This window comes from Leptinotarsa decemlineata, unplaced genomic scaffold (genome assembly GCF_025532065.1).
Source record: "Leptinotarsa decemlineata unplaced genomic scaffold, Ldec_3_MD MMD2_tig00001393_RagTag_RagTag, whole genome shotgun sequence".
NCBI lineage: Eukaryota > Metazoa > Arthropoda > Insecta > Coleoptera > Chrysomelidae > Leptinotarsa > Leptinotarsa decemlineata.
The window spans coordinates 13,275,203-13,295,359 of NW_027412562.1; the positions used below are offsets into that span (position 1 = coordinate 13,275,203).

Genomic DNA, 20,157 nt, shown 5'->3' on the forward strand with positions numbered 1-20,157 from the left:
TTACTTCGAACTCTGTGTCTCAATTTATAGGGATCAGAGAGGCAATCGAAATTGAAAAACGACCTAATAATATGAACAAGAGGGATGATGCGCAAAGATTACCATCAACATGGAGATCCGTTTTATCACTTCGCACAAGCAATCAGACCGCTCAACTTCAGAGGCAAAACTCGGTACATGACAATACAGGTACAATAACAGAGACAGGAGAGGCAGCTCAGGTAATAAGACCAAAACAGGTAGTCGAACAAACACAGGTAGTGGCAGCAACGCAGGTAAAGGGAAACATCCATCCCTATAAATTGAGACACAGAGTTCGAAGTAATCAGTCTAATTGAAAAAACCAGACATCACCAGAAGATGGCAAATGAGACTTTGCCGAAACGTTGTGAAAATAATCCTTATGGGGAGAAAATACACAGAACACGGAGCGAAACCCGAGAAAACAGCTCATCATACTTTATCCGTGAGAATCTTCGAGTTAACATATATATATATATATATATATATATATATATATATATATATATATATATATATATATATATATATATATATATATATATATATATATATATATATATATATATATATATATATATATATATATGCAAAGATAGGCAACAGGTGTTGCCTATCTTTGCACTTGGCTGCACCGAGCTGATGAGACCAATATCTAGAAACAACTTTCCGCGGTTTGCCCTCTTTTTGGAGTGTTGTGTCTATGAATTTTTTCATTTTTGAATTTTATCATACACACTCGATAACATCTATATCTATACCAAAAACACTTACAACATATACAACACATACAACATATACAGGGATCCTCCCAAAATTTTATGCTTTGCCAAAGATCCATAATCTAAGATAATACATACAAAATTTCCATAAAAATTTTCATTTTTATTTTTTAGACGCGTTTCGCTAACACAGTAGGTTTCCCAGTAGAAAACTTTCGATGAAGCTACTGCATTTGAATTTCCGGTACCATTTAGTTATCGAAGTCATATTTAGTTCATATGACTTTGTTATCGAGGAACGGTGTACTGTTCCTTTTCAACAGTGAACTGAATATTCGTATCATATGGATCAAAATCCGGCAAAATTGTATCAATTTTAAACTAGCAGAATCAAATCCTCATCCGAATAAATTTTAGTAGACCGTTTATCAACCGATTTGTGGATGATAATTCTGCTAGTACCGTCTGATAAAATTGATAAATTTTGGCAGTTTTCAATTCATATGATACGAATATCCAGTTAATAGTCGAACAGAAAAATGATAACAGTATCCCGTTTTTCGATAGTAGATACAGAATACTTTGATAACTAAATGTTACCGAAAATTCATATGTAACAATTAAATCATCTACTTCCATCCTTCTCACCCCATCAAAATGAAAATCAACTCATTAAAGTCAACGAAGAGCCGGATAGAAAAAAACACCCATTCATGTTTTCGCCAAGAAACATATATTCTGAAGCATTACTGAATGAACTAATTTTTGTGATACTACACACGATCCTATCCTATCTATATCAAAAATAATGTGAAATTCATCAAGTGATCGAAATAATACAATCATAATCAGATTATTACCAATAACAATAATATAATAATTCGCAAAAAAAAATTGTGACCATTTTTTTATTATACAGCATAGTCAAAACTCTGAGAATGAAGGAAAATCTAATACAGTTCACAATATTCATTGCATGGAGTGTAACAAATCATATATTGGACAAACATCTAGGACTCTAAAAAGTTGCATCATTTCTCGTGAAAGTGATTGCAGGATAAACATCAACAGATGTGCATCATCAGAGCATGTTAGTGATGATGACCATACAATGAATTATCACAATTCCACTGTCCTTTGTACAGATTCAAATCAATTAAAAATATATTTTCTGAAATTATACACATCAGTAATGATGATAGTTCCATCAATATGATTTCCATCATAACTATGATTTGTCATATTACATAGAATTTTGTTTATTGATTTCCATACGAACTTTGGAGTAGAGTTACTGAACTTATCTTCATAATATTTATTTTTGTCAATTTTTTGACTAATTCGTTTTAATGACTATGAAAATCTGCTATCGGTTGCTTGTCAAGATGACGTATTTTTCATAGTGGAATTTGTTACGTTGCATTATCAATTTGAATAGATTTTCACTGAACCAGAGTTCCGAATTTTCTATTATATATGCTGATTTCTCTCACGACCAATTCCGATTTTTTTTTCAATATTTGATCATATAATTGATTCGGATCATCAAATATATTACAGTTATTATTGAGAGAAATCAGATTTTTTTATTCCAACCTCGTTGAAAATAACGATTATTTTGAAACCTGTTTCAAAATCACTCAGTTTATGATATGTTATTGAAATTTAACAATTAAATTAGTTAAAACATGATCTATTAATGAAAATTCGTTTTGGAAGTCTCTTTGAAATGGTTTCAATAGCATACATCGCTGAAAAAGTTAGTCTCAGAGTTATTCTTCAGAATGTTAATATTCAGATCTCCAAACACCAAACACTTCAGTTTTGTATTATTTATATTTCGAAGATTTTCATACTTTCTCTTCAGAAAAGCTTTGGAGTTCTGTATCGGTGAACGGTTCATTCCACATAAAAGGATGTTAAATTGCGATATTTTTACTTCGATGTATGAATATTCAGGAACTTTTTGACAACGTCGTAATCCATTTTTTTAGAGTCTAAATTGTTAAAACTATGAAAGAGTTCCTCAAACTTCCCATGTGGTTTTTTGCTAAATTAGTAGTGGTCAAATAATAATTATATTATAATTATATTGCAATTTTTCATTTTCCATCTGTAATTGATCAATATTCTTGTCTATTTCGATAATCAGAACTTTTTTAATCTATATAATATTCTTTAAACGTCTTTCACAATTTGCGATTCAGATGGTATCCTATCGTAGCTATTGTCTAAATCACTAGTTCTAATTTTTCGTCTAGTCATTTCACTAGGGTAAAACTTTCACTGATTTTCATGATGACATTTTTATGCAAATGTCAAAAATTGTTTAAATTTCAAGATATTTTAAAATTGCAGGTATTTCAAATTGAGATGTGAAAGTACTTCTCCACTAATTTTTTCTTAAGATTATTGATATCCACCAATATTTAACGGTCGGTTCAACTTTCAATAATGAATATTGTTTCAGAGCTCTGGACACTGTTATCTTGACTACTTAATTTACCTTATTTATCTTCATAACAAAACACGCTCGTCAAATGAGTTTTCGCTGTGAATAGGGATTAACTTCTGAACCACTCGGTTTATTCTCATTTTTCTGACGCAATCTGAGTATGGAAAGGATTATATCTCATTTCGTTTGAAAACCCCAACCCTGATACGCTATCTTTCACTAGGTCCTGTATATTAGATTTATATTGAAATTCGACTATTATTTCAGGATTTACTTCGAGCAGTAACAAATAGATTTCACCTCATAAACGAGTTTATTTTTGAGGAGTGATAACTTTATATAGCTATGAACTTATTTTATACTCACCAGGAGCTGGTAATGTTCGAAACAATAGAGGCAAAGTGAATTTAGAACCACCTTTGGAATTCACGGAATTAATTTTAGCAGAGTATTCTTGAGAAGGATTCAGATTTGATATGTTGAAATCTGGAGATGATGAAGTCGAAACGTTGGCTATTAAAGTCGTTCCAGAACTCAGAAGTAAAACAAACTTCTGCCTGAGACCTGAAATAGATAAAATCAGTGAGTATCGTGAATGCTCCATATAATATAAAATATTGTGGAAAAATGAACATATACAGATTGTTTGTGTACTACGGTACTTCACAGGATGATTCTCTACACACTAAAGTACCTGAGAATATGTCCGGAGTTGCTTCGTTTCTGAGATACAAGGCGTGTCGACTTTCAAAAACGACATTTATAATATATAATGAATATCCTTGGACCTATGTTTGAAATTTCATAGTATTTGAAGTAATAAGGCGATTATTGAGCATCACTTAGATCAAAATTATTAGGCCAGTAGCATTTCAGTGGACTTCCCAGACAATATTGAGAATGAAGTACGCCACTGCTTTGTGTTTCGAAAGTTTTTAATTTCTAAGATCTAATAACTGAAAATACAACTATTCGGTGTTTCCTGTTTTTTTCATATCTAGCTTCATATCTAGAAAAGTCGCTATAACTCTAACTATAACTCATATGAACAATTTTAACCTTAGAGTAAATGAACAAAATTTTGGCCCCTGATTTAACAGATGACTAAAATGAATTTGTCATTGATTATCTGAAGATCTGAATCACCCAAAGTAGCCAATTTTGAGTTCCTGCATGTCTATTTAGCGATTAAGATAGATGATGTTGAGATGTTTACCAGGAAGGAAACTATACAATGAGCTGGAGTCCCATTGTGTATGAACCACATGTTGACTTTTACAAAAACTGGAACTTGGGTCAATGATTTCGCAAATAATATGTGTATGATTCATCTGTTGATCTCGCTTAGTCTTTCTCAAAGTGGGATATAACGCCCCCTTGTGGGCACTTGAGGCGTAGAGAGGGACAGTAAAGGGCACAGAGAAGATTGGTGGGTGTTGAAAAGGTTTAGGGGAGCGATGGCTAATTTAAAAATGTTTTTTTGCTTTCAACCCAAACTTTACCGTTACTTTACGTTTAACGCGCGTTTCCTCGTGTGACGCCATCTAGGGGTCTAGACAGTAACCATGTCCTGTTCGATAATTGTCAAACTGTACAATAGATGGCGGTGAGCTTCAATGCAAAGCGGAAAGTTTTTAGTCTCCATTCTCGAAAGGACTAGGCCCGCCCGCTGCCTCATATAAAAGCGTGCGCGTCACCCAGCCAGTAATGTCATTCGACGATATTACAAAAACAAATGAATTTACTTAGCGACTAGCTACGTGCACACCGCACCACGTGTGGTGGTGAATTCTGTGAGTGGTGTCATAAGCAAGTTTTCAATACCCACTCGATTCTTTACTTCGGCATTTTTGAAGACAAAATTATGTCGGAAGCAAAAAAGGAGAAACGGCATTATAGCGCGGAATATATAGAATATGGATTTATTGAAAGTCCCACAAATCCATCTTCGCCTGTGTGCCTTCTTTATCAAAAAACATTTTTGAATGAAGCGATGAAACCCTCAAGGCTACAAGATCATTTGAATAAAATGCATTCAGACTCATTTTCAAGAACTGAAAAAGAAACAATCAGCTCAGCCAACTGTGTCAAAACTTTTTTCAGAGGATTCTTAGCAAGACGACAACGCACTCCGAGCTTCCTACAATATCTTCTTGCTAATTGCTCAAACAGGTAAACCTCACACTATTCTGTGAGCAATACTTCTGTGAAAAGACGAATTGTGCAATCATCTGAAGACTTCTGAATTCTTAATTCAGTTAGATGAGTCCACTTTAGATATTAATGAAGAATTGTTGTTGTAATACGTGAGGTTGATTAAAAATGAGAAAATATATCAAGAACTACTATTTGTCAGAAATTTAGAGACGAATACAAAAGGAGAAACCATATATAATACACTGGAAAAAGTGTGCACTGCTACGGATGGCTCTCCGGCTATGACAGTATGTCACAGAGGCTTCATGAAATAACATTCCAGATGTGCTCGCTGTACACTGCTTCGTTCATACGCAACATTTGGTTGCGAAAAATTTGAGTGAGCGCCTCTCTCAATCAGTGCAATGTATCATCAAATCAGTTTATAAAATCCGAAGCAGCTCTTTAAATGAGAGATTATTTAATCAGCTTTGTGTTGCTAATGATGAAGATTTCAACCGATTGCTTTTTCACACAGAAGTGCGTTGAATATTAAGAGGTAACTATCTGAGTCGATTTTACAATCTATTTGACTCTGTAATAGAGTTCTAGTGTCTAGTAAAGACACACACGAATAAAGACATGCCACAATAAAGTATTTTTGAATACGTAAGTTACTCTCTAATGATTTAGGGGAGAATAATTTTTGGGAAAGAAGGTAGAAAGAGAAACCTTTTTTTCTTTCATAATGTGAATTGTGAAAAATATCCTACAAGTTTGATTTCAGTGTTTCATGCCGATAGAATAATTGATGTACCTACCAGCATGTTTTCAGGAGTAAAGAAAATCAACTGAGAATTGTACTTACAAACCTTGGAAAGGTTTCTGTGGTCAGAAATCTGACAATTTACAGTCCGGGTTGAACCGCGTCTTGTATTTTTGGTAGGTCGACGTTTCGACTTTGACTTTGAAATCATCTTCAAAAACTATCACTATCTCAATCTGCCTATTCCGCATGAAGTGACACGCTGCAAGGGTTTTCTGACTCGACGCCGGGGCCTCAATATGTCTACTCCACATATTTCGTCATTGGTCTCAGCAAGGATCAGCGAAGATCCCAATCTGCCTACTCACAAGCGCCAGTTGATGCTTGGGAGTAGGCATATTGAGACCCTACCAGCTTTGCAAGGGTAATAGAACATATATACCTATTATTATTATACTATTATATTACCTATTATTTCTGTCAGAAACATCAGTTTCTACATGAAGAAGGTTTCAGTTTTTAACCCAATGGCGTGCTTTCGAAAATATGAGAGGTGGAAGTTCTGTACTTCAAGAAGTTTTAAAACAGAACATTGTGGAATATCCTGGTATGATGTGAAATATTAGGAAATAATGATCTGAAAGTTCAGAGAATTTACAGAACATACCAGATTATTGTGGAATGATAAAATGGTGAAAGTTCTCCACCCCCCATTCGTGAAGAAGATTCTCATTTTTACCAGAAGAGCGAGCTTTTGAAGGTATGAGGGCTAGCAGTTCCGCCCTCTCGAAAGTCCAGGACATTCGAGACTGTTCTAGAGCATTCTGAACACTGCAGAACAGCCTGAAATGTGCTGGAAGTTTCGGGAATAACCTGTAATATTCGAAACATCCCAGAGTATTGTGAAACGATCAGTCGCCTATCGTCGCCTATCTATCGATATGGTTTTCATTTTTACTTGGAGAGGCATTCGAAAATATGAGGTGACCTGTCTTTCACCCTATACAAGAGGAAGCTCCTATTTTCACTTGAATAATGTGCTTTTGAAGATACAATGATTGGAAGTTATGGACGGTGGGACGGTAGCCTGTTGGATTGGCGTGGATAAATTGCTTCACTAATTCAAGCAACAACTGTATGAACCAGTGGTTGTAATGTAATATTGTAGACCATTCTTAACCTCAAACGAGAATAAGTGAAAGCTGTTGTAACCTTACTTTCCTACTAATAATATTATAAATGCGAATGTAGGTATGTTTGTTTGTTTGTTACGGTTTCACCCGAAAACTACGCAACCGATCATCATAAAAATTCGTACACATGTCCTTGGAGGTATTAGAAGTAACATATGGCACTTTTTATTAAAAAAATATTTATTATGTAAGATAAAAAATTGTTTCTCAAAAAAATCTCAAAATCTAGTTATTTTAACATCATCTAGCATTCCAGTAATGAAGTTCCAACCCTTAGTACCGTATTTCACTAGTTCTGACTTTCATTGTCTAATATATAAAATGATTTGAAATCCCTGAAACAACTAAAAAAGAATTAAAAATGACTAACTGAAAATAACAATCATATTATGCAAAAATAACCCGAAGACGATTGTAGATAGTAACAATCGAAACGTCGTGAACTAACGTGGCATAGAATCTCTCAACTTTTTATTTTAATGTTCATTTATATTTCTTTATTTTTTCTTCAATTGTTCTATTTTTACATGTATTTTATTTCACTATTATTTCATTTCAGGTTATTTTTGCTTAATATAATTGTTATTTTCAGCTATTCATTTTTGATTCTTCTTTTTTTTTAGTTGTTTCAGGGATTTCAAATCATTTTATATGTCAGACAATGGAAGTCCGAACTAGTGAAATTCATCATGAAACATTGTCACCATTGTCACCTTCAAACCTCAGTACCGTAATACTGTCGTACTGCATTACTCATAGCCACGGCAATATTCAATCCAATCCAATCCAATTGACTATAGTTTCAGCTGTTTGGAATTTTTCTATATTCATTGTTTTCTTCTGCCATTTTTATTTTTAGGTTAGGTTGGGTTATTTTTGTTACAATGAAAGATATTTTTACATTTGTTGTTGCAATTCAATAAAGCATATTTTAAGTTTTCGAAACTTCATTGAATGTAATAATTTAAAAAAATTGATAATCCCAGCCAAGCATTAAAATATAGTTCTCATATTGATTAATTTTTATTGTACTCACTCATATTTAATGACATAAATGCCAGCGAAGCCGCAAGTGAAAGCTATAATATTATAAATGCGAATGTAAGTTTGTTTGTTACGGTTTCACGTAAAAACTACTCAACCGATCATCATGAAATTTTGTACACATATTCTTGGAGGTATTACAAGTAACATAGGATACCTTTTGTTTGTCAAAAATTGACTATAGTTTCAGTTGTTAGGAATTTTTCCCTATTTATTGTTATTTTCTTCTTTCATTTTTATTTTTAGGTCAGGTTAGGTTAGGTTAGGTTAGGTTAGGTTATTTTTGTTACAGTGAAATATTTAATTAAGCATATTTTAAATTTTCGAAACTTCATCGTATGTAATAATATTTGAAAATTGATAATCCCTGCTAAGAACTGAAATATCGTTCTCATATTGACTCATTTCTATTGTACTGACACCTATTTAATGGCATAAATGCGAGCGAAGCCTCGAGTAAAAGCTAATACCTATCGAAATACGTGTCGCGGTTTTTATAAAACCCTTTTAGTGAAAATCTCACAATAAACTGCATCAGTTAGTTGAAAAACTATACATTTTTTCTTCCCTAGAGGTTTAACTAATTGAAAGAGAAACTAAAAAAATATATGAATATTCATTCCGATAAATAAAGCAGCAATGAAAAAAGTACAATCTGAAATTACGAGTTCGACATCGAAATTGCGAATTTGATATATAAATCATTCAAGAAATGGAAACGGGCTTTTGTAGTTTCTCAATCTTGAAGATATAATATTGAAATCAACATCACTCGTAGCAATAATTCATTTTGAAAATAACCTATTTTGAATTTTGAAGGTCCGGAGTGAAACCTACACCCGATGGGATTGTGTCAGCAGAATGAATGAAGTAACATAACGATCTAAAATATTTAAGAATACACTGTTTTAGGGTGTAATCTTGTTCGGTAGATTACCTTATAACAGTTTGCTTTATTAGGTATACACCTCACCCAGAAGTGAATATCAAATGAATTATATCTCACGCCTTCTTTGTGAAATGTAAATCAGAGACGAGTTTCAATTATATTAGAATGTGCCATTATTATGGCTGTAGGGTTGCGCAGCTGTATTATTGGAGAAACAATCCGATGTCGAGATGTTGAATTCAGACGGAACTGAGGGATTAATGAATTCAGAGCAATAACAGATAATTATGAAACGTCATAAAACATTCATTTGTTCCAACACTCCATGAAGCGGAACTTCATTAAAATGTCTGCAGGGAAGTGCCTATTCAAACGAATAACGCTTGATTCTGATATTTCTATCAATCTTACTCACAAGAAATAGAGAGACATTTTTTCACAAATTATGTATTTTTTTCAGCTCAACATTTTTTTAATTAATTGATTTTATTTGTAGCATCATACTTGCTTTTGTTGACATTGTTATATGGTGAAATAGTAATATACCTCAAGGCGCATTTTACTAACCAAGTTAGCATCATCAGAAGATGAAACTAAATTTCACAACTGAAATGGGTCTTTTGAGGTACAACATAACCTTTGCTGTTGGTGATAGTGGTGGGTCATTAAATGAGGGTCATCGAATAAATTGCTAGTATTAGTTATTGTGATGATTCATCAAAATATCTATGTTTATAACAACTTGTTATGATACTTTATATTAATTTCAAAAGCTTTCAAAATTCTATTGTCATGTAGAAATTCAAAAACATTCAGTTGTGAGAACAACACGCTCTTTTACGCATCCGAAAGTTTGGTAATGAAAACATATGGAAAGTAATCTATGAACAGCGATGAGTTTGAGTGGAAGAATAGTTTATTGTCCTTAGATGGAAATGAATTGAACTTCATCTTCTATTTTCCTGAAATGATAATTTTATTGAACGAAACTGTTATTAACTTACCTTAGGAGATAATGAAGACGAATAATTTTTATTAAGTTCACATTTTTCAAAGCCCGTTGTTTACACTCGTACGTTATAATGACAGGTAGAAATCCGTTGAAAAACTAGATATCACTGCAAGGAGCCTACATTTAACTTGTGTAAAATAAAAAAAAGTATGAATAACTATCAAATTAGTCATCCTCATATGAATTCCAAACGTAACTTCGTTCAATTGAACTGAAGTTTCAAACTCTAACGGCCGGAAGTGAAATTGGAACTTTGGTTATGCGGGATGGAAAGCCGTGGTCCAATGGAGAGATAAACTCCGGAGTTTCTCCCATAATTATAACGGGCATCTTCAGCAGGGGTTTGCAGTGTTGCGACCTCATCGTTGGTAGATTCGTTAATGATGATACCCATCGTAGTTCCATTGGACAACGGCTTCCCAACCCGGTTAACTAAATTTCAATTTCCATTCATTTTGTCGAAAATAATCTCAAATATTTAAATCTGACTCTAAAAATTATTATTAATCAAAAAAAAAACAACAAGATATTCAAGCAATCTGAAAGTAATGAAAATGAAAACAAATAAGTATTGGGCAAAATTTGATTCATTTTAAATGCCTCAACTTTTACAAGGGCTACCAAATGCTTGATGTTGATTAATCATTATAATCATTTTATTAGACTCTCAAAGTATATTCAGTCATCTTTTTTAGTATCAATTTTAATTGTCTTTTTGTTTTGTTGCTCGGTTCGTATTGAATTATGTTATAGTTTTCCATTATTTTTCCCACTATAAACATGTATATTCCTTGGGAAAAATAAATCCTTATTATGATTGAAGCAAGTGGATACAAAGATGATGATATAATTACAAACTAACTTAATAACTATTCCTAGGAATTCATTTAACAAATCATATTTGATGAGGTACCGAAGATATAGATGCATATAAGAGGCCTAATACAGTTGTGAATTTCAGTTCCATCACTTTGTGATTTTTACGTCAGGAGTTCAAATTCTACCTGATAAACCCTTTCAACGTGCACTGAATATCAATCGTCCTACAGTTAGGATCGAACCAACGTCGAAACTTGTGCAAGATAAAAATTAACGAGGTGTTATCAGTTGAAGAGTCATTTCTATTATGGGTTGGTTAGATGATGAGCCTTAGCAATCTAAAATCCCACAATTAAATAGAACTGGCCAATACTTGATGAAACTCCATATTAAAACTGATTAATGCAGTTTATTGTATGATTTTTACTATAAAGGGTTTTTCAAAAACCACAACCCGTGCTTCACTATACAGGCCGTTTCTTTTATCATGTGGTAACATTACTATATTCTAAACCGTAGCAGATACGAAGACGATTGAATGGGAAAAAAGTAACTGTCATCGGGAACAATACAATGGTCGAAAAAAATGTCTGCTGTTTTTCGTTTTTTTCAAATTGAATTGTTATTCAGGAGAATATCGAAAAATGAAAAAAAAAATTGGTATTCGAAGTGTACTATGACGGTGTGATAATAAATATTCGATAAAATGTTTCGTATCACCATGGCCAGCATCAACTTTTTTTTAGTAAGACCTGTCTTTTTTATTATAGATATTGATGAAGCCACAAACTCACAATCCAAGGTTATATCATATTTGATATTTATATAGCGTTTCATTTGAAATAACCATCATCATCCGTGACAACAATCAAACAGAAAAACAATTTATTTTATCATGAACTTTTGGGAAAAATTAAACCAATACAGAAAATCAAAGTTTCATGGCAATAAACATCAAATGCTCGAATTGACGACCTTTTTATTGAATGCACATAAGTTGTCGTTCCAGACAATTTCTATGGCAATATTCTAGCATAATAGGTGTAATACTAATACATGCATCTCTAATTTTTTGTTCGAGTTGGTCGATATCTGTACTTAGTGTTGAAAAAATGTTATCTTTTATGTATACCCAGACAGAAAATCTGAAGGAGTACGATTTGGGGATCGAGCTGGCGAGTTAATTGGTCCATTGTTTCCAATTAATATTCTTGGAAATATTGCATCTAAATGTTCCCTTACTATTGCTGCATTATGGGGAGGAGCACCGTCCTATTGAAAATATTGTATTTCATGGCGGATATTTAGTAGCAATTCATCTAAGTTACCATCGAATTCATTGAATAGAAAATGAAGATACATTTCACTATTCGAATGACCATCGTTAAAGAAAGATGTTTGTTCCCACAATTCTAAACCAAACATTTATTCTGAACCTTTCTTGGATATTGGTTTCCCTATGTGAATGTTCATTTGTATTATTTCACCTGTAATAGATATTTCTGTTGAACCAACTATTGTTGATGTTGTTTGATTCGTCCGTCCATACTGTTTTCTTTCAAATATTTTCAACTTCCCTATTTCTACGTCTTAACCACTTTGCAAATCATACTCTCCTCCCGTAATCCCTTTCATTAAAGTGATGAACTTTGCGTATCCTGTAGCATTTATATTTGAATTTTTTCAAAATAGTTCTGGTGAATTTCACAGAAATCACCATTTCGTGGGCAATTTCTCGTAAAGAACAATCTTGAGTAGAATAATTTTTGTAACTGGACATTTCTAAATAAAAAAAAATGTTTTCACTGTGTTAATTTTTGTGTGGTAATATTTGCTTACCCATAACATCTATTCGATTCCTCACAATTCCAGTAACCAAACATCTTCTTGTTTTCTTTCTGTCAAATGTACCACAGTCCCTCAAATTTCTTTCTAATCGTCTAAACAGGATGTTCGGAATACGACGATTCGGGTATAGCTCAACATACATATTCCTTGCCAGAAGAGGATTTCTATTTGATTTTGCATAACTAAATAGCATATCAGTCCTTTCATCATTTGAATACTTCTTTGATGTGTTCATGAACGTCTGACAGTTCTCAACAGATATAAACAACGCATTCATTTTTCCTGCCATAGAAACCAAGCAATGCCTATGCGTTTAAGATGGTAAATGAATGGAGATGCTATTTGATCATATCAAATTATATAAAGATCGAATTTGGACCAAAAACTGATATTTTCATTACTTTCAGGATTGAGCATTATAAAAATATTACAAATAATAATTGATTAGGGAGAAATAAGCCTTGAAAGAAGGATTACGGCAATACAAAAATTCCCAAATCGAAAAAGTAAGAATATTCATTGTGTTAGGGAAGCTACCTGTTGGATTTATTGAGTTTTCTGAATTATAGAAGTAACGACAGGACCGTAATTTAAAATTGTTTCCACTGATGATGGTAGTTACTTCAAATGAAACGCTATAAAAACATCAAATGTGATATACCCTTGGATTGTGAATTCATTGCTTCATCAATATCTGTAATAAAAAAGATAGGTCCGTATTTAAAAAAAAAGTTGATGATGGCCATGTTGACACGAAACGTTTTATCGAATATTGATTATTACATCGTCATAGTACCCTTCGGATACGATAACATTATTTTTTCTTTTTTATTATATTCTCCGAAATAACAATTCCATTCGAAAAAAAACGAAAAACAACATTTTTGGTTTTTCCCGTATAACTCGAGAAGGGCGAGATAACTCGTAAATTTTTTTTGGTCTTTGTATTGTTTCTGATGACAGTTACCTTTTTTCTCATTTAATCGTCTTCGTAACTGTTACGGTATAGCAATGTTACCACATTGTGGTAACGTGTGTTAGGAATCACACGTTAAAAGGTGAGACCTCGTTAGTCCTTAGCGCGCACAAGTTGTCGTTCGTATAGGAGCAACAGCTGATTAACGGAAAAGCTTTCACGAGCGGAAAATAATCCGCTTGAGAAAGCTATTATAACGAAACACATGACACGGTTTTTCTAAAACCCTTTATAGTGAAAATCATACACGACACCACAAATCCATTTCATACATTATGAAATGTTCATTTCGTTGCAGGAGATATTCCCGAGTTTGAAATTACCTTCGTTTATGTACTGTATACTTGAGAATTTTCTCTTGAAATGCCACTGCTATTTATATTCATCCATTTTTATATCATTTGTCTCACGCAAAAGATAAAAAAATCAAGAGAAAATCCTAAGAGGTTCAAATTTTTATCAGTAGTGTTACTTTGACAAAGTTATGAATTTGAGAATACATATACATACAACATTATTTAAAAAAATATTTACCGTGACAGTGAATTACATAAATAAGTGAACTCACCTCCGTCAAAACCTTTTTTACAGGATACCAACACTGAGTGATGGCTGATGTTCCCAACAGCGCATCCGTGTGGCGGATCTGGTTTCCCAGCAGGTACAATGTGATAGGTACATGGTATCATTTGAAATCCGATGGCGTTTCGTCCCCAACACTGTAAACGAAAAGTTATGAAACTTATTGATCCTGTTGACTTTTTTGGAAAATCAGGTTGTGTTTTTTTTCTTATTATTATTTTAAATTTTTTTCCTATGGTCATTTTCATTTTGTATCTTAATTATTTTATTCGTTTCATTGATTTTTCATTTTACATTTCATTGCTTAATATAATAATTCATATATCAGCTATTCATTCTAATTCTATTCTTTCTTTCATAGTGAATCATATTAGACAATGGAAGTCCAAATTTATGAAATTCACCATGAAATATTGTCAACCACTTTCAAACAAATTTATTGTGGAAGTTTCCATGTAGAATTAACTATTTTATTTTTCTATACAGGAGTCTTTGTTATTAAATTTGGGTTGAATCCGTTGAAGAGGGTTTGGATTATTTGTGAATTATATGAATATGTTCACTACCGAAATGAGAAAAATTTTGGTCAACGTTCCCCATTTCAAAAATTTGTATTTTTTTTGATATTGACATTTGAATAGTTATTAAGGATTTTGTTGGGTATTGATTCGATGGTTGTTTATATTCTGGCCAAAAAAAATGAAAAGGAAAATTTGAACTCAATACCAATTTGTAGACTGCTATTTAGTCAGGAAAATTTTGAATGTATCAATTTTGAAAGGAAAAAGAATATTTTTTCTCCACGGAATCTGGTAATCAGAATTCTAAAATATATCAATTACCAATAGTTCTTAACTACAATGAACTCGCTGTGTTTTTTTGGGTTAATAATATTTCAAATATGAAAAATAAACAGAGCTAAATCAATGGAGGATCTGTTGAAGTGTATTAATGGGCAAACTGAAAAGTTCATCTCGAAAAGATACCGCGTAATATGAACCACTGAAGATTCCAAATAATCAGTCAAAATACAAGTTACTGTCTAATTGGACTCTTCAGCGGTTCATATTACTCAATAACTTTTTGGAGCGAAATTTTTAGTTTGCCCTTTAGTATACTTAAGCAGATTCTCTATTGATTCAGTTTTTATACAAGTTTTTGTTTAATAATATACAGATTATATGCTCAGGACTTTTTCTGGAAGAAGCATTTTCCTGATTTTCCCTCTCTAATCAGTAATTTTAGAGTCTGGTTAGCATATTGTAGATATATATTTTTTATTGAACATTCGAGTGATCTAGTTCACAATATGATTTTTGTTAGAATATTGTATGTAAAAAAATATATTGAAAATTTCTTTGAACCTATATATAGATTAGCAAAAAAGTATGATTTCTTTAAAACTTTCTGTTACACAACCAAAATATTGGTTTCACCAATATTATTTTTTTCATTTGTTTTCGATTCATTAGACATCACTTTACACAATGTACGGTGTATTGGTTTAATTCATTTTTTTGATTTCCATCAAACAACCCAATCTCATATAATAATGATTTAATACTTTTGTGATTGAACACGTTACTTTGAGCGCTCGGCTTTATTGTTTATAATCAGTTAATAGTCAACGTAAAAATTTCGTTCTTCGAATGAAAAATTGTGCAACAAATGATCCTTCTGTTAAAGAATTTTGATGAGCTGTTTTTACCTTTATCACTGAGTAATAATATATTACGTGCCAAGTAGGATAATAAGCCAATCACCCACGAGCGAAAAATTGTGAGCACAAGGCGATAGCCGAGTGCGATAATTGGCGACATAATTGACCTTAGCCTCGAGGTGCATACTATACTTTTTCTACGACTGACCGTAGAAAGGAATGGTGCAATATGTTTGTTTGAGATGATGGCTTTGGATAATAAACTCATCCAGTCAGTCAGAACTGACATGCGTTACCGCTGAGCTACTCTGGCGATTACCAATGTGATGTCTGATGAGTAGTAAACATAAATGATATTCACTTTGTGAGTGAATAAATAAATTTTTAGAGTTTTCAAAAATATTATGTCAGATACTAGTGCGAATAGGTATTTTTGTCTGTAAAATATTTTCAAATCATTTTCCTTGGCTGTTAAAGTTCATGAAATTAACGTAAGTAGGCTTTGCTTTATGTTGTCTTAGTACTTCAAAAATTGTTGCAAAAAGTTTAAAGAAATGAATAGAAGGAAAAAGAAGTTGTGTTACTTTCGAAAAGAAATATTTGCCATCTGGAGCTTCCTTAATGAATTGATATATTTGTTCAGTGGTAAGCTTTGACGATTTCTTCGGTTTATAACTATCAGATTTGCGTTTCAGAGAGGCACGTAATTTGGATTATTTGTTGATTTCCACATTTTTTTTATTCAGGTTACTTCTCACCATGGGGTAAATCGCACATAATGACGATGGCTTCAAAGTTTTTGCTAAATCTTCCAAATAAACGGGAAGGACGTTTTCGGAAAACGAAGTTATCTTTTTCTTCTCTCTTCGACTAACAACGTTTTCGAAACTATATTCGTGTTTTTCTTGTTGGTTTTGCTGTTAGCAAGTAATTCATGGCAATATTTGCTTGCTCGGTAATATCTGGTGGGGAAGCACAAATTTCTTGATCGTTATCATTTTGAACTTTTACGAGATACTGAATGACGGCTTAATAGATAAAACAAGTGGTTGTTGATTCACGAATATAATTAGATTCATTACCAACCCACAAACTGTTGAACAATCAATTCACTGAAAATATGATTTTCATTTCGATTTTACAGATAATTTGGAGAAAAAATTAATGCCATTATCTACCTGCTGTCAAACACATAGTGATTAGTTTAAGATGGAAGGAGTAGAAAAACTTGATTTTCGTTTGCCATTGTCTGTGAAATTTTTAAGCATTTCTCATGAAAACCATTGTCGTACAAAAACTTTGAATATAAGGCATTCCACGCATTCAATTAGTACACTAGCTGCTCACGCTTTATATATTATAATTGTTAACTCGAGTATAACTCAGATACCAGAAAATATAAAACTTGAGGAAGTGTATAGACTACTTATGATTGTCAATGATGAAACTGATAAAACTCAGGAGAAGCTCACTGAAATCAAAAAAGAATTATTTTTCGCTAATGAACGAATTTGTCGCTTTGAAACTGAAAACTCAATTCAAATATCAGGTCATTCAACTGGATAATAAACTGACAAGAAACAACCTAAATGTCTTTGGCCTTCAATCTGATAATATCTCTCAATCTCTGACAGAACTCAGCGAGCCTCACTGAATTTCCAGGACATCAATATTATTTTTTATCTCCCCAACAAAAACAACAAAAAAAATTATGAGAGTAGAATTCTTGTCCCATTGGAAGGAACTTGAAGTATTGAAGAATTCTTATAAACTCGAAGAATCCGACATATTTGTTGCCAACAACTTATCACCCGAGGACCAAGTTATACATGAATCTTAAAAAACCAAGTTATAGGACCAAGTTATACATGAATCTTAAGAAACTCAACCTGAGAGAACGAAAATAGTGAACATTCACAAACGTGTTTTAGGTAGCTAGATTCACTTGTTATTTCTTTTTTCTCCTTACATTTTTTTACTGTTGGTTAAAATACTCATTGAATCATAAGCTACTGGATATCATTTTATGTTCTACAAATCTTCAATACCGACTGTGCTGTTGTGGATTGTTCGAGTTTTTCTGACCACTGCCTATCGTCTTGTACCATTGGAAGTTCTTCTTCCGAGAGACAAAATTGTTTCCAGTACCCTTACAGGGATTTCAAACACCTTGATATCGAATCATTTGGTGTCGATATGCAAACCTGTGAGTTCACTAGTAATTATGAGGTGGATAATATTGACCATGAGGTCGAAAAATTCAACTCGTTGATATTAGACAACTTCAATGCCCATGCACCTATGGGAACAGTCCGCATAACTAAGGAAAAAGCAACTTGGCTGCCCGATATTCTGAGGCTTTTGATGAAACTGAGAGACTAAACTCTGTCGATATATAGACGAATTATTTGAATAGAGAGGGTTTTATTTTTAGGAGTGACTAATGTTTTGGGAAAGAAAGGTTTTGGCTTTCTGCTACTCCATCTTGATACAAAAAATGTGGGAATCTTCCAAAGAAAGGAAGGAAGTAATCAATTTTAAAATAATTAACTCTATACATGGATGTGTACATCATGCAAAGTAGTAACTTTCAGACACAAACTGAAAGAAAAAGTCCTCCTGAAACAGCTACTTTCATATAAACATTGAATTACACGAAAGAAAAATTATTTCTTCTTATTACATTGCAATCTCAAAAACTGATTTTTTTGTAGATACGGCATCTGTTCTTAGGACGGCAGTACCAGAGAGGATGATAGTGTTCCATGTAAGTGCAATTTTTTACCATTCATTTAATGTAGAATTTCTATCCATTTCACCTGATTTCATTCCATAACGAATGTTTGGAATATAAACTGAATAGAGAATAGTGTCTTCTGTATAATTCAGTGTTCATATGAAAGTATTTATTTCGAAAACATTTTTCTTTCGTGTAATTCAATATTTTGAATTATTTTGCAAATATAAAACTTAAATGAAAAAATGATAAGTATTTTTGTGATACCTGATTCATCATCTAATGAATAAAAATGAATTGCTGTTCGTGTGACTCGCTAAAACTCGAGAACGGCTGAACCGATTTGGATCATTTTGGTTTTGAATTATTTGTGGGAGTCCAGGGATGGTTTCAAGAAGTGAGTAAATATGAGAAAAGAAAGAAAATAAAACAAAAGAAAGAAATAATAATGATTATAGAAGAACTCAATAACGGCTGGACCAATTTTTATGATTTTAGTCTTTTTGGATTTGTCTTTGCCGAGAATAGATAAAAATGATAATAATGATAATCATAATAATATAATAATGATAATAATAATACTGATAGAAGACCAGCTGAACTAATTTTTATGATTTTTGTATTTTTGAATTCGTCTTCTTCGGAAATAGGATAATGAGTATTGAAATATGATATTTTATCAATAATAATAATAATAATAATTAAAGAACTCAAAAACGGCTAGACCAATTTTTATAATTTTTGTGTTTTTACATTTGTCTTCTTCGGGAATAGAATAATGAGTATTACAAATATGATATTACATCAATAAAAATAATAATGATAATAATAATACTCAGGGGTATTAGGTCGACTGGGCTGAAGTCGGAAACTGAGGGGTTCATCTTGGCTTGCCAGGATGGGGTCTTCAAGACCTCAGTCTACCGCAGTCGCGTAATGGGTATAAATGTTACTGACACAAGGTACAGGGCTTGCCGCTAGGCGCCCGAAACCCTAATGCACTTGCTATCAGCATGTCCAGCATATGCGGTCTCGGCCTATATCCATCGACATAACGCGGCCCTTAGAGTGCTATATTACCATCTACGGCACTCTTACGGTATTGACGAGACACCGGTGTTGCCCTACGCTCTGGTGGATATTGAATCCGTTGTGGGGAACGAGGAGTACCGAATTTATTGGAACCATTCTGATTAATGGAAAAACAAATTTTGAACAGATTTTTTTTATTCGTTCTCCACCCTCGGCTCATACAAGCTACTAAGCCTGATGTAGTCCTTCTCTACCACCAGAGCAA

At 32.8% G+C, this 20,157-nt stretch overlaps 1 protein-coding gene across 2 annotated transcripts in view; it reads right to left on the reverse strand.

Moving 5' to 3' along the window:
* The window catches only part of LOC111505295 (nephrin), a 1,173,166-nt gene that overhangs the window by 52,299 nt on the left and 1,100,710 nt on the right, over positions 1-20,157 (reverse strand). For both annotated transcript variants that reach the window (XM_074176034.1, XM_074176035.1), the window contains 2 exons: positions 14,450-14,600; positions 3,565-3,762 (listed from right to left, as the gene is read on the reverse strand). In XM_074176034.1, the coding sequence (XP_074032135.1) occupies positions 3,565-3,762; positions 14,450-14,600 (349 nt within the window). The remainder of the gene's footprint in view (positions 1-3,564; positions 3,763-14,449; positions 14,601-20,157) is intronic.